The 25,493-nt window shown below is 32.6% G+C and overlaps 1 protein-coding gene across 1 annotated transcript in view; it reads left to right on the plus strand.

Moving 5' to 3' along the window:
• LOC150082307 (disheveled-associated activator of morphogenesis 2-like) overlaps positions 1-25,493 on the plus strand; it is a 201,075-nt gene that overhangs the window by 88,077 nt on the left and 87,505 nt on the right. Inside the window, exons 6-12 of the mRNA XM_090380484.1 lie at positions 722-857; positions 4,114-4,311; positions 4,891-5,105; positions 10,255-10,321; positions 11,657-11,774; positions 20,005-20,137; positions 23,081-23,207. Of these exons, the coding sequence (XP_090236610.1) occupies positions 722-857; positions 4,114-4,311; positions 4,891-5,105; positions 10,255-10,321; positions 11,657-11,774; positions 20,005-20,137; positions 23,081-23,207 (994 nt within the window). The remainder of the gene's footprint in view (positions 1-721; positions 858-4,113; positions 4,312-4,890; positions 5,106-10,254; positions 10,322-11,656; positions 11,775-20,004; positions 20,138-23,080; positions 23,208-25,493) is intronic.

Raw genomic sequence — 25,493 nt, forward strand, 5'->3', positions numbered from 1 at the left:
GCAGTAACGTTTTCCTCCATAACTGACGTTCGTGGCCTTCCCGGCCTCTCAGAATCCTCCAGAGTGAAATTTCCCCTTTGGAATTCTCTATACCACCTGAATATCGTTGTACGATGTGGACAATCATCATCTAGTGCAAGAGTCATTTCTTCTAAGCACTGGTCTATGGTTAAACCACGCACGAAATTATACCGCAAAACTGTCCTTATCTCATTTCGTGACCACGATGCCATCGCAAGCACTTTACACTCTCACTACTAATGAATAACTGAGCCCATCGACTTGGCGCGGCGGCTACTATGCACGTATGAACATGTCTCAACATGCAGCAACAAGCAGCTTCCTGTGATTCATTGTTGCATCATATTGCAAAACTTTCCTAGTACCCTTTGTATAGTAGCTCTTTACAAATAAATTTTCTTGACGATAATTTACCAGTAAGTGAATTGTTAGGTAAGGGTTCCTTGTGATATGAAAAATTATTCTAGGGGTAACTCCATGGAAAAAAAAAATTGCGAATAACTGGTTGCATTGACCAACGAAAAAATTTTGAAGTATTTTAAGATGGAGTGGATTTTCCACCCCACACCAGCACTGATGGGTTAAGGAAGCTAATTGTTTTACGTAGTGAATATTTGTGTATTATTTATATTAGGAGATGAATAAATGTGAAATAAAATTTATATTTGACTTATTTAATGCAAGCATATTTTTCTTTTAGTTTTGTAATGAGGTTTCTTGAGCAGAAAGGCCTTGATGCTGTGTTGAACTTCCTAACTGATATGGATTACAGAACAGCTCAAAGCCCAATTCATACATCTTCAATTGGATGTATTAAAGCATTGATGAATAATTCAGTAAGTTGATCTTATATGCTGTATTTTTAAAATTCTGAAAATTTAAAAAATTAATCTTATTCTATATATATGGCGCCTCCGTAGCCAGGTGGGAAGGAGCAGCAGTGCGCAGCACACGCTTCTTGATTAGACCGGGGTTCGAGCCCGTCACCACCAAATAGGGGGGGATGCGGGAAGGTCAGGGAATGACCACCGCATATCCCGGAGCAATATGGCCTTAGTTGCTAATGCTCCTAAAATCCAAATAACAACAACAACAACATCTATATATATAATGAACTTAACTAATGAATTAGATCATTGATGCTGAATTTTGAAATGTGGAACTGTGGGCACTCTTGTAATACATTCTTTTATATATTCATATGTGGATTGGCACTTGGAATGTTGTCTATTATTTAACAGTCACCATTTGCATCATTAACAACCAAATTATGGTTATAGGAAATCAAGCAATATTATTAGGGCATAAATTGATTCCTGTGATTAGTAAGTAGTTACTTTTGATATAATTTGATACATAAAATCAAGAAAAGACACGGCATTAATTTTTTTTTTTTTTTTTTTATAAGATTTGTGGTGATAAAGCATCTGCTGATCATGAGGCAGTGGAGAAATTCATTGACATGTTTGCCAAGGTCATCGCTGATGAAAATATGACAGCAGAACAAGTCTATAATGCTGATGAAACATCATTATTTTGGCATTATTGCCCCAGGAAGACACTAACTACAGCTGGTGAGACAGCCCCAACAGGAATTAAGGATGTCAAAGACAGATTAACTGTGCTGGGATGTACTAATGCAGCAGGCACACATAAGTGTAAACTTGCTGTGATAGGCCAAAGCTTGCATCCTCACTGTTTTAAGGGATTGAATTTCTTACCAGTCCATTTTTATGCTAATAGAAAGGCATGGATCACCAGGATCATCTTTTCTGATTGGTTTCACAAATATTTTGTATCAGCAGCTCGTGCTCACTGCAGAGAAGCTGGACTGGATGATGACTACGAGATTTTGTTATTTCTTGACAACTGTTTTTCTCATCCCCCAGCTGAAATGCTTATCAAAAATAATGTTTATGCCATGTACTTTCCCCAAACGTGACTTCATTAATTCAGCCATGTGGCCAGGGTATCCTTAGATCAATTAAGTGTAAATATAAAAACACTTTCTTGGAATTAACGATGCCAAGGACAGATTAACTGTGCTGGAATGTACTAATTCAGCAGGCATGCATAAGTATAAACTTGCTGTGATAGGCCAAAGCTTGCATCCTTGCTAACAAAAAAAAAGGCATGGATCACCAGGAACATCTTTTCTGATTGGTTTCACAAACATTTTTTACCAGCAGCTTGTGCTCACTGCAGGGAAGCTGGACTGGATGATGACTGCAAGATTTTCTGCTCATCCTCCAGTGAAATACTCATCAAAAATAATGTTTATGCCATATAGTTTCCCCAAATGTGACTTCATTAATTCATCCATGTCACCAGGGTATCCTTAGATCAATTAAGTATAAATATAAAAACACTTTCTTAAACAGCTGGCAGCAGTGAACAGAGGCATGGGTGTGGAAGATTTCCAGAAGGAGTTTAACTTGAAGGATGCTATATATGCTGTTGTAAATGCTTGGACCTCAGTGACTAAAGACTCAATTATGCATTCTGGCACAACCTCTGGCCTGCGACTATGCTCAGTGATGATGATGAAGAAGCTAATGATTTTGAGAAAAAGATGATGTATGAACTCCTTACATATGCAAAAACAGTGCCTTCAGAGCCTGTCAGTAAGCTGGAAAAAGTGGATATTGAAGAAGTCTTTAACATTGATAATGAGGCCCCAGTTATTCATTGAGTGACTGATGGTGAAATAGCTGAAATGGTTCTGAATCAAGGTGATCATGGTAAAAAGTGATGATGAAGATGACATTGTTAGCACTGCAGTAAAAATGCCTATAGGCAACATGGTGAAAAAGTGTGATGAACTCATTGAAGGACTAGAGCAGTGTGCTTTTATAACAGAACAAGAAATAATGTCAGTTTATAAAATAAAAGAGAGACTTATACAACAAAAACCTTTGGCAAATGACTCTGGAAGAAACATTTAAAAAGTCCATTCAGCACAATGTCTCCTCATTCCTGGTCCCTCAACCTCTTGTGATGTTCCTTCTCATGATGGTAAATAAAGAGGAATTTATTTTGCACAAAATATGAATTTTGAATTAGTAATTGTTGTATTTATATTCTTTTGGAAGCAGAGACCATCTTGTTTTTTTTTTTTTTTTTTTGGTAAATAAAATTGAATTTTTGCATGATATCTAAATTTTATTTCCACCTTACTTCAACTCCACCATGCCATGTAATCCGAAACATTTCTGGCCCCAAGCATTTTGGATTAGGGATACTCAACCTGTATTAATATTAGGTTTATTTTTTGGTATATGCATAGCCTCAAGCCAGCATTTCTGTTGGTTTTTATTGTTGCAGGTGGCATCAATAATCTAAAATGTTCAGGGGTCAATATTGTGGCCTTCGTGCCAGGAATCAGTGGCGCCTCCGTAGCTAGGTGGGCAGGAGCAGCAGTGCGTAGCACACGTTTCTTGATTAGACCAGGTCGCAGGACATGTTTTACTCACCACTGCTTTAAAACATTCATGTGTGAGGAGCAGAACACATGGATGGAAGTATCAAATCATGATTTGACACCAGCAAGACAAATGAAGTGACTAACTATTTTCCAGATGTGTGAATATTTGAAAAATTAGTGAGAGTTAGTGAAACAGTTGCCATGTCTTTCAAGCAGTGTATAATCAGCAGTGTCCTTGATGTCCCTGAAGATGATCTTCTTTTTGAAAGTTCAGACCATTACATTGGTAACAATGATACATTATTACCATTATACGATGAGAAAAGCTTTGTTTTGCACTAAACATTTTGTTTAGTTAGTACTGTGAATTTGTGTTTCAAATATATGGAATAAAATATTTTTTCCTGAAATTTGCCTTCTAAAATGTGGCTGCATTTTTTCATTCTGAAAATATAGTAATTACATTAAACTTAAACTAATTTAATAAACAAAATAAGAAATTTTAAAAACACTCTTTGGTTTTATGTTTAATTGAGAAAGAAAACAAGAATTTTTTTTCTTTAAGCCACGTTAGCAGTTTCTACTAACATGACTTATTTTCTTTTTATTTTTATATTAAAGAAAAATGAATTTGTTATATTAAACTTTAATGTTATATTTCTTTTTAGAGTGGACGTTCCCATGTCCTGGCACACCCAACTGCTATTAATACTATTGCTCAAAGTCTTAGTTCAGAGAATATTAAGACTAAAATCGCTGTCTTGGAAATTCTTGGAGCTGTTTGTCTTGTTCCAGATGGGCATAAAAAGGTTTTGAAAGCTATGATTCATTTCCAGAAATTTGCATCAGAAAGGACAAGATTTCAGGTACCTTGAATTATTATTATTTTTTATTTTATGTATATTTGTAATGTGAAAGAAACTATTTTATTTTAAATGAGAAGATCGTGTTATGTAATTGAATGTTTGACAATGATGTAAGTGTTAAAATCTGTGGTCTCAATTGGGAATTATATACATGTAAGCTACAATTTCTGCTGGGAACGTTCTGCACTTAAATTATTTTCACACAAATTATTTGTATATTAGCATGCTGTTAAAAGCTTGAAGCAGTATGCTATATATATTTAATGGTTTGTGAACAATATCTTTTAAAATATAAAGTTGGTTGCGAATGGCTGCTAATAACACCTTTCTCATCCGTCCCCTGTTATATAATAATTGTTATGTAAATATTTATTTTAACTTGCTGATTGTAATGTCTGTTGTTTAATGCATTAATGCATGTTAAGTTTATGATTTGTACACACCTGGAACTTAATTATCTTGTATATTCAAAAATAAAGTTTATTTCCACAAATATTCTGCCCTGTTAAGAAATGCCATTTTATATATCTGGTAAATAAAATTCTTTATTTAAATATATATATTTTTTAATCATTTCAGATAATAGTAAATGATTTGGATCGCAGCACAGGTGTTTACCAAGATGAAGTAAATCTCAAAACAGCAATTATGTCTTTCATTAATGCTATCATTAACTATGGCCCTGGAGAAGAACAGCTAGAATTCAGAATTCATTTGAGATATGAATTTCTAATGTTGGGTATTCAACCTGCCATCGACAAACTCCGTAGTCATGAAAATGCCACATTAGACAGGTAAAGTATATAACAGTACAACTAAACTTGACTGTAAAGTAATTATGTTAGCTTCAAATATTTTATATTTACATTTATTTATTTAACAATATTTATACATATGATGTGATTCTTAATTAGTATATTCCTCTAACAACCTTGAAGAAAAAGCAGAGTTTAAAATGTACAGGTTTGGGATCTCCTATCCAGCAGGTATTGAAAGTTTGCTAGTTTTCAGAATTTCCTGGTTTTTGAGTTCCTGCATTGCAGTTTATGTCAGGATTAATAGAAAATGTATAAATTTCAGAAAAATGGAGATAACATTTTTGCAGTGTTATTTAGTAATTAATTACAAATTTATTTTTCAGTGTTAATATAGCATAAATTCATTTGTTTCATTTTATTTTCAAATTTTCTCCAAGTGCAACACAAGCAGAAAGGGCTGCTTAGTCATGGCACCTGCTGATAAGCTTTCTGCAAGTCACACCACTCTCTCATCAGGAGAAAAGTATTACATTATGCTTACTAATTTTTACCAATATACCAAACTCTTTGAAAGGTTTTAACCAGGGGCTCACATCTGGTGAGTATGGGCTTGGTACACCCAGGGTCCTGAGCTGGATATCATCATTCTTCTCTTTCTTGGTGATCCCCTTCTCTCTCTCTCTCTCTCTCTCTCTCTCTCTCTCTCTCTCTCTCTCTCTCTCTCTCTCTCTCAGGGTAATTTGGGAATTTTTTTTTTTTTTGGCTGGTGCAGCATAAGCCTCAGGCTTCCTTGCACCATATGGCTAATGATAATAATAATTTTTGTTCCTAAATGTGGGGTTTGCATCTGGACACTGAAGATTTACTCAGGCATTAAAGTTTCCAATTACTTATGAAGAATTTTAAAGCCTCTCTAGTTATTTTTACTTCAGTTGATATGTTATCTATTAACATTATTATTTGTTATACTTTTTCCCTTTAAAAATGAAAAAAAAATGTAAAGAAAATTTGACTATAGGCAAGTGAGTTCAAATTTTTTATGTATTTACTGATCAGTTGCTGAAGAATTGAATTTGTTGCATGCTGACAGAAATATCGGCTATTCATCCATCAAGCAGCTTAGATGTTGATAATATATATGGTAAATTAAAAAGTTACAGAAGTGAAGAAAATTCATTTTTAGTGCTAGGGCATTACATTAATAGCTCAAATAAATTCATTAAAAATTCTCATAAAAGACAAATGGGTCACAAAGATCCTGCCAACATATGAAAGAAGAGTTGCTTTCACCCTTGTAAAGTGTGCTTGATGCAAGAACTGCTTAGAGGTAATTATGACTACTGATACTAACCCACATTTATTAGAATAGATAGCAGTATGAGGAGAGAGACTTTGTGGGCAATATTTTAAAGAAACAACAAATCATATGACTTTCAGAGACTAATCCTGCAAGCGAAGGTTAAAGGCAAAAGAGCAAAAGAAAGACAAAGGAAAAAGTGGTTTGCTAACATCCAAGAATGGACAGGGGATCTCACGACACAAGAACTTTTTCGCAAAGCAAGAGACAGAGTTGGCCTGGAAAACTTTGGTCTCCAATGTTCAAATTGAACAAGGAACCTGAAGAAGAAGAAGAAGAACAATAACAAATACTACCCTACAGAAATAATAAATTTATTCTACTGTATTTGTGACATTTTGTTAATGCTTATACCTTGACATCTTCAGAAAGCCTTTGTTTTTGGATTTAACATTGACGTTTTGTTGAAGGTCATTTCACAAAATAACCTTCAACAAATTATCTTTAATGGAGCATCTATTGCTGCTCCTTTATTGGAGTTCATAAAATCACATAATGTAATTTAAGGATTATATTAGTTCTGTTTAGACTAAAAAGTCTAAAAAAAAAGACTTTCAGACTAAAACACCTAAAAGTCTTTTGAAAATACTGTCATGTGAAGGATAAATTGCTTATGCTTCAGACTTTTCTGTGAACATGTTACAGTCAGCCTTGGTGCAGTGGTTAGCATTCATGGCCACAAGTAAGGAGATTGTGAGTTCAAGCCCATATGTGCTGCCAAGAAAAAGGTGCATGGCCCATTGTAAACTGTGACAGCCAGAAATTTCTGACTGCCCTTAATTTGTTACATAACCAGTCAGATTATATAAATTCTTTTGGCTGTGGTCATCTTGAACATAAAAAGAAATTTATTTATTATTATTTTAATCAAGGACTTGCCACTGAACTGAAGAAGGAATCAGCATTTCTTCTTTGTACCAACATTTTGCTTTCAAGGTCCAAGTTTTTTTTTATATGGCTCATTCAGAAATCAGTGAGCTAGAATGTGAATTCCAGTGGAACAGCTACCCTGGTGGTCAAATTGTACTTTTTTTTTTTTCTTTTTTTTTTTGTGGTTGGCTTAGTTGTTGGTGTATTACTATATTTACTGTTTATATACAGATCTTGACTCAGAACCCTGTTTGGTCTCAGGCAAACTATGCTTATTAAGCATTCAAGATCTCCCAGTCTTAAAAAAAAATGTTCTACATTCATTTTAAAAGAGAATTGAAGCATACCTTTATGTTAATGGAAAACCAGTTTAAATATTTTTTAAAACAAATCATATGTTTTTTTGTATACCTCATCACTTGGCATAAGTTTCTTACTGTCTGTTTTTATCACCATTCATGTTTAGTTTTGAAATTTTTTTAGAATTATAAAATATAATTTAATTAAAGTATAAAATTTAACAGCCGTGGAATTGTATTTTGAAATCAGGAATTGAAATAATTTTAAAATAATATGTATTTCTCTTTTCAATGTTTATTCAATTGCTATTTTAAAGACACTTTGGTCCCTTCCAGTAACAAAGAACTTTTTGGCCTCCAAGATGGATTTATGCTTACATTAATGATACTACTGCTATCCATGAGTTGATATGAATTGTTAATATTATTTTAATATAAACAGCATCACCACAAAGATGTACCTTCTATTTATTTAAAACTAATGGCACCATCATGACAGCTGTTTCAAGGCTTACTGCCACTCATCGGATGATAGGTGGCCTTTATTAGTAAATTTATGCTGACTGGTGAATAGCGTGTCAAGTCTAAGTTAGCAGCCAAGTTATATGTGGAAAAAAATTTCTAACTGAACACATAACAAAAGTTGTATGCCTTTAGTTCCCAATATAGAATCAGAATTTGACTAAGCTAAATAGTAAAGAAGGCAATGAAGACCAAACGTCAATCCCTTTCACTGGAGTTACCAATGTATGCTTTTTTAAAATTATTTAAAATGTATATTATTTTATAAATTATTTCATTTCCTGCATTGAAATGTATAATCTAACAACTTTGATATGTAGCTCGCATTTAGGAGTTAACTCCTAAAAGGTTAGGAGATACACTACTTAGATTTGTATTCTTGGTATTTTTTTTTTTTTCTATACATCATCACATGGCATGTTTCCTAATAGAGACCATTCTACTATATAGTGAAAGACCAGTAAGTCTTGAAAGAGCCATCAAATGGTGCCTTGTGTTAGAGCATTAGTAGAGGCATATGATGCAAGAAAGCAAGCTTATACAGCATCAGCCAAAAAAAAAAAAACCCTTCCCATTTCACCCCTCCATTTGCTCCAAATGTTTGTCTAGTTCTGCCTTGAATTTATTTAAGCTGTGCACTTCTATAACTATAGATGGAAGTTTGTTCCATCTATAGTTGTAGAATCCTACATCAGCACACTGATCACTGCCACCTTGTGGTTCCTTTACCTGCAGACTCTTAATGCATGAAGAATCACTACTAATAATCAGATCAAGAGTGTTACTCCCTCTAGTTGCCTCCCCAACATGCTGCTATAGAAAACAATTGTCCAATAAATCTACAAAAGCCTTGCTAGTTTGTGAGTGACCAACCCACAAGTTCCAGTCAATATCTGGAGAAATTAAAATCCCCCATTATAAAACAATCTGATTTCCTGGCCCACTCTATTTCTCTGTTCAGTTGTTCATTATACTCATCAGAGTCATTTGACCTATAACCCACTCCTACTCTCAATTTTGCTTTCCCAGTGCTTATGTCACATCAAACCGACTCGACACTGCACTGTCCACCCATGTCAACTGGCTGCACTTCCTTAGATTTTATGTGTTTCTTAACCAGTAGCATAACCCCTCCTTTCCTATCTTGTCTATCCTTTCTGTACACATTGTACTCCCCAAATTCCAATTGTGCATTCCTTATATCTGTGTGACACCACATCTGTGATGATGGCGCCTCCGTAGCGAGGGCAGGAGCAGCAGTGCGTAGCACACGCTTCTTGATTAGACCGGGGTTCGAGCCCGTGACCACCAAATACGGAGAATGTGGAAAGGTCAGGGAATGACCACCGCATATCCCCAGAGCAATATGGCCTTAGTTGCTAATGCTCCTAAAAACCAAATAACATAACATCTGTGATATTCCAACAATGTCTGCCTTTGATGTTCTGACCAACACCTCAAATTCATAAAATTTATTTATCAAACTCCTGGCATTGGTGTACATGCAAGTATACATACACTTGATCTTATTCATAGCTACCCTAACACAGCCCATGTATTTACTTTTTCCGCGATGACTCCCAGCAGTCTCTAAAATCCCTCACACCTTGTTTTGAGTCTGCTGCTCATTCCAATAGAACCAGTGCAAGAATCACTTTCAGCTCTTAGTCTGTGTATCCCCCGCCTTTTATTAGTCTGTGTATCCCCCTCCCCCGAGTTTTAAACAAATTGCAGATTCACCTCCTTTTGCAATACTATTTATATTAAAACAATATTAGGAATTTAGGTAAACTTGTGGATAACAATGATAACAGTGTCATCTCTAATGTGAACATAAGTCAGCCTTGAAGGGCAAAAAAATTCTCCATCACTAAAGTGTCCCAAAGATAGAAATGGAATTTAGAAATGTATAATGTTTTAAAATTGAAATAATATAAAATGATCATTAAGAGGCATAATTATGCAAGGATCATTTTCCTTGTATATTCACATTATCTTCTAAATTCTGAAAACTCTATATGTAATATCAACTTACTGTTTGTATATGATTTATATGTCTTCTTTGACAATATTAGAAACTGTTTTTGAATATTGTATTGTAGTATGTAAAATATGTATCATGCTTGGATACTTTCAGACATCTGGATATTTTTGAAATGGTTCGTAATGAAGATGAGAAAGAGATGGCAAGAAAGTTTGAAATGGTAAGGATGTTTAAATATCTCTTTTGTGTTATTAAAAATTAATGAATATAAAGCATATGTTTTCTTATTAATAATAATTATCCAGTGTTCTTCCCAGAAAATTTTGCCTGCTGGGTGGCATTATGAAGTAGTCGGGTAGGGAAGTGTAATACTTTGCAATATTATAAAATTTTCTGTTATTTATAAATGTGACTTAAGCGATCCATAGCAAAAATTAATTTCATAATTTAACATTATATGCTCCTGTCACATTGATCTCGATCACATAGTATGTTCGAATTAATATTGATCAGTGAGCAGTGCCATATGGTACCGCAAGAATCACTTAAATTTTAGCTGGGCGGTCAGTTAAATTCACCAGGCAGTGCACCTATTCAATAGGTCCTGGGGCGAACACTGTTATCCTCCATGGCAGGCTAGTCAGCATAATACACTTGCTATCTGCCACTCATTTTGAGAGTTCTGGGTTTGTTTCCTGCTGCTATCTGGAGAAATTTCTAAAGTCCTCTTCATTTGAGGCCATAGTTGACTTATTTCAGGTGGAGCATGTAGAGTTTTTCTCTGTAAGTTATTATGGATTTTTCAGCCTGCACAAGTCTGTAGAGGTGAATTCATCCCATGAATACACTTTTACAGACATAATACATTTATGATTGAGTGTATGCTTGGAACCATTAATTCAATATATTATTATATTAATAACAGGAATTATGGCCTTTTAGAAGTTCATCTTCTAGAAAATGAAAGCAATTTCAAAAAACTGAACTTCTGGAATGATAGGCTGCTTTTTAGTATGAATAGCTCAGTGAAAGATGAAAGTTTAAGACTACTTGAGTAGAGTTAATTGATTTAAAAGTTTAGCATTCTTTTTAATGAAAAAAATAGAAATAGGAACTAATAATGTAACAAAATTAAAGTTATTGTCATGTATAAGCATTGCTGTTAACTGTAACAAATAATGCTAGAGAAGTGCTATTTGCATGTTGATAGAGAGTGGAGGGATCTTCTTGTCATTTCAGGTAGCAATTGCACCTTATCATTGGATGTTTTGCGTGCCACTACTTTCCTGTATGCCACTTCCCTGGATGAGTACAGAATCTTGCATCCTTTATTTTTGTCTATTTTTTATTATGTAGTTTTAATTTGATTTTTGTACTTAAGTGCTGGTTGCAGTTAGCACTTTTCTAGCATTATTTGTTGCAGTTTAATAGCATTAGTTGATTTGACTGTGTTTAATTTACATTTTTATTAGAAGTAGGAAATTCTTGTAATAAAAGATATGGATTTTATTTTCTGTATGTATGAGTATCCTAATAAGTTTTTTTATATATGCAGGTTCACATTAATACCAAAAGTGCTCATAATATGTTTGAAGTCCTTCACAAGAAAACAAGTTATACTCCTGCCTATCCTCATTTTTTATCTCTTCTTCATCATTGTCTTCTCCTTCCACGTAAGTAATTTTCCTTATTTTATTGTTTTTCAGTATATTTAACTTTTCCCTCTCTGTATTCACATGAGCACAAAATTGGATAGAATTTTTCCATATATATATATATATATATATATCTAAACCAAATATATATATATATATATATATATTTGGTTTAGATTTAAATTACTTAGCATATATTGATCATCACAGAAACAAAGAACCTTGTCGTTTTTTGCCTTCATTATGGGTGGTTGGCCCCAGTTGACGTCATCTAGATTGTCGGTAAAAAGCGATAATAATTTTTTTTTTTTTTTTTTGCGTTATCTTAGATCCCTGATGGTATTATTGTTGGATTTATTTTCTTTATATTATCCGTAATATTATAGACATTATGGGTGCATTGCATGATTGCTTGCAACTGCTTTGACTCATAAATATTATTTACATATTAGTTACAGTTACTTTCGTTTTAACTTTCTTTACTTTTTTATCAATAATTATAATTATATACAAAAGCTTTGCTTGGGTTAAGTACACACTACCTAAGATTGCTTTTTCTTCTTTTTCTATTTTCTTAACTGCATCGATCCTTCTTAATTTTACCTTCATGGATTTATGATTGCGCATCTTGATTTTATTTTATATTAACTTTGCTTTTACTTTATTTTATATTAACTTTGCTCTTATTATGCCACTTAAATATAATAATAATAATATACTACATCGGCAGAGTAGGATAAAAGTGACCGAGGATACTATTGTTGCCCTGGATAGTAATCCTAACCATGTTAATACATCGACACATACACAAATATCACACACTTTACAGAGCAGTTTAGCATATAATGCTTCTGGCACTAATATCCGATCACCATCTCTTAAATTTCAACCTTGTAACAACAAATTATGTCTTACTTGCCCCTATATGCATCCAAATCATGCTACAATTAATACGAATTCACATATATTCTGTAAAATGAATAACGTCATATATATGATCACATGTCGTACTTGCAATGTTAAATATATTGGTCAAACTAGCAATAAACTAAATATTAGAATGAACCTTCATCATTCCGATATTAAAACTTATAATAACAAATCCAGCAAGAAAACAGGTAATTTGGAACATGATATTGAATTCAGACATTTCCAAAAACATACTTTTGGTAATATTTTCATTTCTATACTTAACGTAATTAATAACGCAAATGATAGATTATTGCAAGAAGATATTAGCATGTTACAATATAAAACACTATATCCATACGGTCTAAATAATAAATTTAATCAAAAATATTTGACGAATAATTTAAAAGATATTTGCATTTATAATATGTTTCAAATTGCCAAACTTCATAAATATAATCGCAATAGGAAATATAGTAAATCCAACACATATAATAGCAACCGAGAACATCTAGGAGACTTCATAGATTTATTCAAAATGTGGGACACGGATCCTATAAATATTAGTAAAATACACAACACACTTTTCAGTATTAAACTTAGTGTACTCAAAGCACTAAATAGAAAAACCAATGATTACGTCTTTGTATCTTCTCATCTTATGCACATCATATCAGACATTGTCAAATTCAGATGTCATATTTTGAATGTTAGCAAGCAGCCGGAAAATTCTGTCCTCATCTTATACTTTCAAAATAAATTAATGGATGATTTAGATATACATAAAACTATTAATTTACGTAATGACTTGCTGCCTATCAATAACTTACATATTAATATCAGATTTAGATATTCTAGACCATTTGGTCTTAAAGCGTGTAACTATAAAACAATAGCTACAAACCTTCACAATATTAACATCGGACAGGATACATGTGTTTGCCACAAACCTTCATTTCATAGATACGTGGATCCTAACCATAATCACATTATAACCGGCAATTTAGATATAATCCCATATCCTGAACTTAGAGATATTTTATCACTGGGTTTTAAATTTCGACCTAATTTACCTATTAATAAATCTAATTTTAAAAAATTGTTATATCTAGATTTACTTAAATATTGCATAAGATCAGCATACAACCATAACATACCGGTTGAAGGATACCACATGTGGCTATTTACAATGCTTAATATCATATCTAGCAAATATAATCAATTGAAATTCATACAAGATAATCTATATAATACCAAATTAATAAATAGGCAGCTCAAAGATATACATGAACATTTTGTGATTACTCCCGTTGACAAAGCTGCTTGTAATTATGCAATCATATGTAAATCATATTATATAGAAATCATTAAAAATGAACTACAGTCTAGCCATACATATAAACATATAGCATCTTCCCATAATATAATAATCAAAAAATTAATTGCATTGCATAAAAAATTAAAGTTAAAGTATAATAACCTAAAATTTCCATTTATATATGGCATACCCAAATTTCACAAAACACCGATTGCTTTTAGATTCATAACATCATGTAGAGATAGTTATGCTAAATTTCCCGGAAAAACGTTAGAAAAGTTACTTAAAATTATATTAAATAACTTAAATAAAACTATTATAATAAATAATAACTTACCTATTATAAATGCTCTAAAAAATAACAATATTCATCAAATACAAACATTTGACTTTAACAGTCTATTTACGAGCATTAATCTTGATAACTTAGAAGTCGTCCTCCAGAAACTATATTTAGAAAATAAAAATGCTATAAAGGTTGATTTAACCTATTGGGATTCTCTAATAAAATTATGCATCTTTAATAATTATATATATGACGGAACATCGTTATACCTACAAGTGACTGGCACACCTATGGGAAGTCCAGCATCAAGCATAATCGCAAACCTTTATCTACATTATACAGAAAGAGAATTCCAAGATAACCTACTTATATATAGATACGTAGATGATATATGTGTTTTTAATTGTCCACATTTTGTCCAGGATTACAGTAAATTGTATCCGGTAGAACTTGTATTAGAAAAAACTAATAGTTCTGATACTATAGCAAATTATCTGGATCTTCATATAGAAATATTGCATAATAATAATATAGACGTAAACGTATATAATAAAAGAGATGCATTCAATATTAACGTAGTAAGCCTTACAAATTGGAAATCTAATATATCAAAATCAGTGCATGCTAATATAATTTTATCACAATGTCTAAGGATTGCTTATATCTGCAATAGTAATAAAAATTGTTCAGCGGGCTTAACACTGTTGTACAGCAGGTTGATCAATAATCATTTCCCTATCGCTTACCTGAAATATCATTTCAGGAAAGCGATAAACATTATTAATTTCAAAAATTTGTTTTCTGAACCTATTGTTTTAATATAATTTTCAATATAATCGTTATATTTAGTGCCATGTATATATGTAAATAGGATACACTTTGCATTCTTGGTGTCTTACGGCGTAGAAAACTTGTACCCACCGGCTTGCAAATTACAGTGTATCATTTTTTTTTTTTTTTTTTTTTTTTTTTTAATATATAGTTAATATATAGTTAAATTCATTTAAATTTACTTAAATTCACGCTGAGATAACATGCAAATTCAGCTCAGGGTCCTACTATAGGAACGGGTTTGCGATCCCGGGCATACCCGAGCCACAACTTATATCTTGTAATGTCTTTAAACTGTCCTACACTATTTTTATTTCTCCGAAATTATTAGGGCAATCCGAGGACATAGGAGAAACTATTTCTTATCTATACCACTATTTTTCACCTTTGTGGAGTTCAGGTTCTATTATTCCTACTCCTTTAGTTTTTCTTCTTACTATCTGCATGTTTCTCTATGCGTTAATTTAATTTAATTATTTATTTTTACCGTATCCATCACATAGGGGGCACCACATATTATTTTGACGACTATTACATTATGTCCTAGATACGGTCAATATGTAGTATGTATTATATATTTAATCTTATTTTAATCATTAAATTACGTTCTCTGTCGGGTCAACGATGATTAATATATGCTTACATTTATATTTTACTTATATTTCTTACCCTTGATTCTAATATTTCTAATATTTCTAAATTTTATTATCATCTTTCGATTTATTTAAATTCGATTTATTTTCGGCCTATACCGGTTTATATTTGGTTTAGATTTAAATTACTTAGCATATATTGATCATCACAGAAACAGAGAACCTTGTCGTTTTTTGCCTTCATTATGGGTGGTTGGCCCAGTTGACGTCATCTAGATTGTCGGTAAAAAGCGATAATAATTTTTTTTTTTTTTTTTTTTTTTTTTTGCGTTATCTTAGATCCCTGATGGTATTATTGTTGGATTTATTTTCTTTATATTATCCGTAATATATATATATATATATATTAAAATAATGAAAAAGTTGAAAACGGTAGTAAAAAAATTAAGAGATGAAGCAACCATCAGAGGCAGCAAAATGCATATTCCTCTACATTATGCCCGAAATATAACTAATATTAAATTTAAAATCATAAATAATGCCAGTAACATGGCAAAACTCTTGAGGGAAAATAATAAATTAAACATAATAATTAAATCAACAGGGAGGGAGGAGAAAAGGTAACAAGACTAAAAATTGTAGCAGAAACTCTCCAAATAATTTAGAATATCCAATTAAGAATCATAAAATCCATTTAATTTTAGTGCCAATTACATAAAAATTTAATGGTGCTCCCCCTACCCCTTGTAAGGTGCCAGTTCCAAATTGCATGAAATATTGGACGGCAGACTGATCCTTCAGTTGGTTTGCCATTGCACCAATTTGTCTAACAATTGAAATGCAGCAATTCCCTGACCATTATTGGCCTTTTGGTCCTCTGTCGGTATGGGGCATAATGGTCAGTCTATTTTTGTTAATTTGGTTTTATTTTATTATAGTTAGTATAGTCTCTATTTGTGATATTTCACACAATTTGGAACTGGCACCTTACAAGGGAGGTGCAGTTAAATTTTTATGTAATTGGCATTAAATAGATTTTATGATTCTTAATTGGATATTCTAAATTATTTGGAGAGTTTCTGCCACAATTTTTAGTCTTGTTACCTTTTCTTCTCCCTCCCTATTGATTTATTTATGTTAATTTATTATTTTTGCTCAACAATGTTGCCATGCTACTGGCATTAGTTGTGATTTTAAATTTAATATTAGTTATATATATATACAGGCAACCCCTGTATAACATGGTACTTCTACAACATGTTTTTTTCTCTCTAACACAATTGATAAATTGCAGCAATCCTCACACAACAAGGTTTCATTCTAACATGTTGAGAACTGCTGGAAATCTTGCATAACACGGTATTTTTGAGCTTTTGGTTTCCCTGAAAATTTGTGAATCCATGCTGTTGACTCACTAGTTGTTATCCTTTGTGATATATTTCTGAAGGTCACTACCATAAAACAATAAAAACAATTTGCACTTTCCAGTTTATTGGGTTTTTCTGTTAGTGCAATCTATTATAAAAGGGTAGTAAACTTGATCTCCTTGCATTTGCTATAATACCAATAGCTGGAATTCTGTTGGTTTTCACATTATTATGGTGAAATATGTTGCCCCTTCCGTGAAATATTAGCCCGTCACCACCAAATACGGAGGATGCGGAAAGGTTATGCAATGACCATCGCATATTCTCGGAGCAATATGGCCTTAGTTGCTAATGCTCCTAAAAACCAAAACAACAACAACAACAACCGTGAAATATTCAATCATATAAAACACATAAATAAATTTTCAGAAACTCATTACTCTGTATCGTGTTTGTTGCAACTTATCATTATCATTTTTATGCTTATTTAATTGCTTATCATTTTTACTGTTTTAAATTTTACAACCAAAAAAAAAAAAGTCAGTGAGCAGAAATATCAATTAGTGTGTACATTACGTATGCATTATACATTATGTACACTACGTATTAATTAAGCTATGTATGTAAGCATAAATTTATTTTATTTTACTAACTGGAAAATATTCTTCCAATTTTCACCTATCATTTAAAGTTGGGGAGTCCACTGTATTTTGTTGGGAGATCCCTGCTGTTGAACTTGTGCTTGTTTGAGATCATAAAAAATAATTTTGACTTCAAAGAGTGCAGTTCGTGACTTTTAATGAAGAGGAAGAAAATTAAATGAACGTACATTATCTCACATATAAGTATCTCAGTTTGTAAGGTAAGACATTTGTTCAGCTATTACTATTTAAGTTACTACTATTATAAAAATAAACTTAAAATATTAAGTTATTACTACTATAAAAATTAAGTTTCCGATAGTTATAAAAAAAATGGCATATTTTTGTTAGCTTTTGGAACGTAACCCCCCCCCCTTCCTTTTTGTACTGGTTCTTAGTCCTGTATAACACAGTTTCACATTACATGAGATTTTGTAGGAACCAAACTACCATTTTATACTGTGTGTGTATGTTTTTATATATAGAATATGAATGAAATAAATATATATATATATATATATTTGTTCTTTATATATATGAGATGTGGAGTAAAGTCCTGGACTGATGTTGTGGTCATGTTCAATGAGTTTGAAAATAAATGGAAGTGGTATGTTGTAGTTCAGACTTCCTCCACAGATGATGATACATAAATTGTCCAATAGGCTGACAGATTGCAAGTAACAACCAGTTTAATTAGTAGCATTAACATTCTGTGTCACAATTTTGCAATAGAACAATAAACGAATATCAAATTTTGCTTTAAACTGGGGAAAATTTGCAAGAGAAACATATGAAATGTTAAAAACTGTTTATGGTGCTGAAATGTTATGTCATACCAGTGTGTTTAGAATTGCACATCCACGAACCTCTTGAAATGGGGACAAAGTTGCAATAGTTTGAAATTGGGGCAAGGGATCATTGTTAGGAAGTAATTTTGGAAGCAACTAGGCTTTTTGATCAAATTAATAAATATTGTTCTAAGTTTAGGCACAAATGGATGTCAGATGAACTATTGAGACTTGTGGCAAAAAAGAAAAATGCATGGGATGCATATAAATTATCAGGCAACACAGAACCCTATGGTAGATAAAAGCTACCCATAATCAAGTCACAAAGGAGGTTAGGCAAGCAAAGACAGATTATGAGAAATCCTTGGCAAAGGATGCAAAAAAAAAAAAAAAAAAAAATACTTCTTTACTTATATAAACTCTAAAACAAAGGGCGTGAATCAGATTAGTCCACTTGATATCAATGGTTTGACTGTAGATGATCATTCTCAGATTGCTGCCAAACTAAATGAGTATTTTACATCTACATTCACACACGAGGAGTCATTCGAGGAGGAGAAGGCCAGATGTTTATCAAACTCTAACAGGGGGTTAAATGGTTTTGTAATAACTGAGAGTGAAGTGGAGGAGAAATTGTTGAAGTTAAACATAAGAAAGACACCTAAGGTAGATGGGATCTATCCAGTTATATTAAAGGAGGTGACAAAGGAAGTAAGCAAACCCTTAGCCAAAATTATGAGAGCTTCCTTGGATTCGGGGGAAGTCCTCGTGGACCGGAGGTGTGCAAATGTATCACCAATTCAAAAAGGAGGTTCAAAAGGTGACACAAGTAACTATAGGCCTGTTAGTTTAACTTGTGTTTCGGGGAAAATAATGGAGTCAATGGTTAAAGAAGCATTGCAGGATCATCTAGACAAGACAGCAGTAATAATTCAGACACAGCATGGGTTTGTTAAGAGGAAGTCTTGTCCGACCAATTTGATTGAATACTATGATGTGGTCACAAAGGAATTGGATGCAAAAAATAATTTTGATATCATATACTTGGATTTGAGGAAAGCGTTTGATACTGTTGCACATGGAAGACTACTATACAAACTGGAGCAGTAGGGCATTAGGTGCAAGTTGCTACAACGGATTATGAAACTTATTAATAGCTTTTTACCTTGCAGTTATGGAGACTAAAGCACAATTAACATGGAAAAGATATATGATTATGTTGATATCCCCGTAAGAGAGGTGGGGAATATATGAAAGCATGTTCTGAAACACATTTACATGATGAATGTTTCTGATATTAAAGTTAAAAGAATTGATTAATGTAAACAGAATAAATATGCTTTTCAGATTATGTTTTACAGAATTTTAGGAAGTATTTTGGATTAAGTGTTTTTGATTTCTAGAAATTTTTAATTTTAAGGGATATCATTTGTGGGTTAGTTATTTTTTGTTTTTCTCTCATAAATTCCTTTATATTTAGAATATCACTTACTTATTGATTTATTCTTTTTAAAGTGGATTATGGTGCCTGTCCACAACATTGGCTGTTATTTGATCGGATAGTTCAACAGATAATTCTTCAGGGAGAACATGGTGAAAACCCAGATGTTGCCACACTACACATAAATGTCAAGGAAATCGTTCACCTGTAAGTGTGTGCACAGTTTGAATTGAATTTGTTATTTACAGTTTTTTCTTAAGTTTTAAAGATATTTACTGTTAGTGAATAATATTTTATTAATATTGGACACCTTTAAGGTGTAAACCTTAATAAAAATTGTTATAGATATTTTTAAGAGATACAGTGTTTTTAGATATATACCTCCTTTCTTTTCTATATTCACTATGCTTTGAGTCTGCTGAATATGGAGAATAAATTTGTTATTTTCAACTTGTTGATTAATCAATTTTCATATCAGCCTGGGTCTTGGTTACATATGTAACTATGGAAGTTGAACTCATCACCCTTACTCTATGCCAACTGAGAACTATTATTCAAGATTTAGACCTAAATGGATGTCAGATGAACTGATGAGACTAGTGGAAGAGAATAAAATGCATGGGGTGATTATAAATTATCAGGGAGATATAGAAGCTTACAGTAAGCATAAAGTAATCTGCAATCAAGTTACTGTGGTGAGGTGGTGGGGGGATGGAGCATGTTAAGGCAGATTACAAGGATATTTTGCTTATGTTAACACTAGAAGGAAAGGGATGAAAATATATTGGTCAACTGGATATGAAAGACATAACTGTTGATGAGTCTATTCAGGTTATTGACAAACCAAATAAATATTTTGTATCTGCATTCACACCTGACGAGGTTTTTAAGGATGGAAACATCACAAGTATATCTAATTCTAACTGGGAGCTAAATGATTTTATAACTTAGAGAAAAGTGGAGGAGAAATTATTGAAACTAAAAGTAAATAAGGCACCTGGAGTGATGGGATCTATCTAATTATATTAAAAGAAGCAGCAAAAATGGTAAGCAGACCATTAGCCATAATTATGAGAGCATCCTTGGAATCAAGGGAAGTCCCTGTGAGCAAAGATGTGAAAATGTATCACCAGTTCACAGACAAAGGGGAATCGAAAGATGAAGTGCATAATTACAATCCTGTAATATTGACTTTTCTTTCAGGAAAAATAACGGAATCTGTGGTTAAAAAGGTAATGCAAGATCATCTTGATAGGAATGCAATTATAAAATGCAATCATCAATGTGGATTTGTTAAGGAGAGATCTTGTCTGACAAATCTAATTAGTTATTAAAATTAGTCTTGCTTTGGGGTTTAAACAGGTTTTCAACAGTGTGGCATAAATATTTATTTATATCATTCATATTTATACCTAGAAATAAATGAAAAATGTAGTCACAACGGAATTGGAGATGCAAAGAATAATTTTAATGTCATATACTTTGATTTCAGTAATGCTTTTGATACTGTTTCACATGAAAGACTGCTGCACATATACAGAAATGTGGCATTAGGGGGAAAATAAAAATGAAACAGCAGAGGTAGCAGTGGCTGTTCGCTGGAAAAATCCATAGCAAATTATCATTCAAAATCTCTGTTTAAAACAGGGATTTTATGTGATGTTTTCTTTTGGTTTTAAACAGGTTTCCAGCAGTGTGGCATAAATCACTATTTATGTCATTAATATTTATACCCAGAAATAAACACAACTGAGAAGCCATGGTCATCATTATTGCTGACAAAAAGATGCCAGTAGTATTGCTGCATTGTCTACAGTAACTACAGTGAGTCTATGCAACTACACTTCAGTCTGAAAGTTACTCTTCTCTGAATGGAACTGACATATCTATTTGAGTTGATGCTACGGACAGAAACAGTGGTTATTTGAGAAGGGGAAATATGCATTGTGGTCCAGTGATTTTTGTTTGACTCAAGGATTGAAATGGAACAATAGTTAATAAAATAGCTTACTTTTAATCACTAAATATCTAGATGACATTTCTGACATGAGTAATGGATAGGAACTGCATTCCAGTGCTCTCTGGCCCATTTAAAAAATGGAATGTAATGGACCAGATTGGAATCATGGCAACCATTTTTTTTTACATTATTTACCTTTTGACAAACATGTCGTGTATAATTTTTATATCGAGAATACTACGTGAAGTAGTGGAACCAGACTGCCTGTGCCCACCATTCAGGTTTTTGTTGGCAGTGCTTTAGTGTTGATGTTTTTGTGATATGATAATGATCTTTTCATCACCTTTGAGAACTTTGCCATCAACTCTCAGTATTGTATGAACCAGGTCTTTCCACTATTTTAAGCTTTAATGTATTTTTGAACTTTCACCTGGATGGTAGTATAATGCTTCGGGAACAGCGTCACTGTGCACAAGGAAGGATATGCAATGATTATTTGAATCCAGTTGATAAAGGCCTTGAGATCACTTACTAAGATATTAGCATTATCATTAGTAGGGGCACATGATGCAAGAAAGCAAGTTTATACAGCATCAGCCAAAAGAAAAAAAAAAAGAACCATCCCTTTTCACTGATCCATTCATTCCAAATGTTTGTCTAGTTCTGACTTGAATTTCTTTAAGCTATCAACTTCCACAACAACAGATGGAAGTATGCTCCAGCAATCAACTACCTGCTGGCTAAAGGCAAACTTCCACACATCTATAATGTGCAGAATATCAGAGAGTGAAAACTTGAACTTGAAGAACACATTCTTATGGAAATAAGCTGACATCACCAAATATACTTGTACACATTTTGTAGAATTTTTGTACAAAGGGGTGCAAAGCAGGGCAACAAGATTAATCATGGACTAATTTTGTTGAATGGTATCATTATAACTAAAGGAGGATCAAGCTTGATATTAACTGCATTCTCTGATAATTTGTTAAGATAGAGCATGTTGCTGCTTCAGTAGTGATATTCTTTGTAGGTGATTTTTTTTTTTTTTTTTTTTTTTTTTTTTTTAACTCCACTTCCACATGTTATCTTTTGGTGATACCATTAAATTTTAAATCCCTAAAATAAGAACCTAAAATTTAATTTTGAAGGTTGATATTTGATACATGTAATATACTTTTTTTTTATAGCCTGGCTACAGAAGAAGAGTTAAGAACTGCTAGAGTTAAAGCTGATACACTTGAGAAGGAAAATAAAGAACTCAGTGGTCAACTACTCAAAAAGGAACAGCAGTTAGAACAGCAGCTCCAGGAAAAGGTTAGGACTTGTTAAGTATTTTTGGAGTTCTAAACATAATACACTATGTCCACTCTTGACTTTTTTTTTTTAATCTACTGTATCAAATCTACAGTATTTCTACTGACAGTGTATATTTTATTTTATTTCACATTGGGTTATTTTATATAAGTGCAGGACAGCTAAGGCCCAAAGCAATGCTTAGACTAGAGACATCATTATATCATGAATATTATGCCAACATCTAAGACCAGGCTGGGGAGAGAGAGAATTTTTATAGAGAATTTTTCTGGTATGAAACAGGAATCAAACCCAAGACTTTTTCAAATAGAGGCTGAGTGGCAAGCTACTATATCATTACAGAGGTTCTGTAGTTTAGAGCTCTTTTTGAAGTAAGTTCTTTTCCATTTATAAACATTGTGCTGCCACCTGCTAAAATTTCAACTCAAATCTCACTGTCCAAATACATCTAAAAAAATATTTTTCAGTCTTAGCATTAAACCAGTAGTTTTTTTCATATGATATTCATAACTTGAATATCATATATCTCATATAATATGCACAATGTTATCATATGACATCTGTAACAATCAACTTTTAACTGCCTTAGGGCCATCTATGCAGGGTCTGGCACCTTATAATAGCTTGTAATTTGGTTGTATTAGTGATGGGGTGGGGAAAGTTATGTAATATAGGAAAGGAATTACTCCATTCTATAGATGGATAGATGAAAGAATAAATGACTATTCTGTTATTATTTAGCTAAAATTGTCAAAAAATGAAAGAACAAATTGAAATTAAAGAAAAAAAAAGCAAGAAAATTTTATCAATATAAAAATTGCAAATTTAAATGAGTAACAACTGTTATGCAGCTTGTGTGAATTGGCAGTTTTATTTGGTGTTTGAAATTGTGATCTATGTAACTTAGCATAACATGTTATGCTAAGTTACGTACATCGTATTATGCTAAGTTACAAGTTATGTAACTTAGTATAACAAACATGTTATGTTATGCTAAGTTACATATAAAAGAAACTGAAAGTAAAAAAAGTTAATTCCATACATGTTATGCTAAATTACATATAAAAGAAACTGAAAGTAAAAATTAGGCTTTATATAATCCTTAGTGATGTTATTACCTAGGGCAGTGAGTCTGATAAAAAAAAACAGAAATTGCAATAGATATTATTTTATTTATAACTTTTTTACCTGATTATCACAAGGATATGCTTTTGGTTAATCATGTTGTTCGTACTGTACCCTTGATAACAATGTGAAAAGGATTTTTTTTGCTTTGCATTAAAGCTCCTTTGAGGAAGTATTTTGAGCTTTAATGTATGCCAACATTATTGTTTGGTGTGACACTGGAAGTCCTTTCCACACTTGTGTTGTAATCAACATAACAACACAAATGTGTAAAGAACAAGCTTTGGATCTCAGCGCCAATATTAGTATTGGTGCTGGGATCCTTCTGTAGGGTAAGTGAGGCGCCTCCGTAGCCAGGTGGGCAGGAGCAGCAGTGCATAGCACACGCTTCTTGATTAGACCGGGGTTCAAGCCCGTGACCACCAAATACGGAGGATGCAGAAAGGTCAGGGAATGACCACCGCATATCCCTGGAGCAATATGGCCTTAGTTGCTAATGCTCCTGAAAACCAAAAATAACTAACTAGGGTAAGTGTGGCCTCAATTCTCTTGAAATTTTCTCTGAGACATATTTTCTGCTAATAATTAATGGTATTAGTTTTAGGTTATTTTTAACTCAAATGTTTAGAAAGCTCTTGGAATTTACAGAAGACCTTGGAATAAATCACAGGTAGTGAATTATTGTACCTTTTGGTTTCTTTTTAATTACAAATTAAAACTTAAGGTCCTTCATGGAATAAGGTGGACACCATTTTTTTTAACATTATGACAAAATAACTTACTTTTTTCTTTAATTTAAATCTCAATTTTTTTCACCTTCTGTGTTAGTGTTTATTAATTTTGACTTTCTAGTGTTGTGCTGCACAAAAAAAAAACATTGTATATTATTATTTACATATTTCTAGGGGATGACTACAATTCACAACTTTTAGTATTTACTCTTCCTTATGTTTTCAACTCTATTTCTCTTCCTTTACTCAGTGAGGAATGTTCAGTGCTAAACTATTTGTTTCACACCAAATTCTAAAATATGAAATACAATTGAGCAGCAGCCTAGAAAGCAAGGCAATGGGTATTTCCAGGACTGCTGGGAGTCATAGTGGAACAAGTAAATACAAGGGCTGTGTTAGGGTAACTAAGAGTAGAAACAGGTGCATGTAT

This window comes from Mastigoproctus giganteus, chromosome 8 (genome assembly GCF_048544385.1).
Source record: "Mastigoproctus giganteus isolate SK-2022 chromosome 8, ASM4854438v1, whole genome shotgun sequence".
Classification (NCBI taxonomy): Eukaryota; Metazoa; Arthropoda; class Arachnida; order Uropygi; family Thelyphonidae; genus Mastigoproctus; species Mastigoproctus giganteus.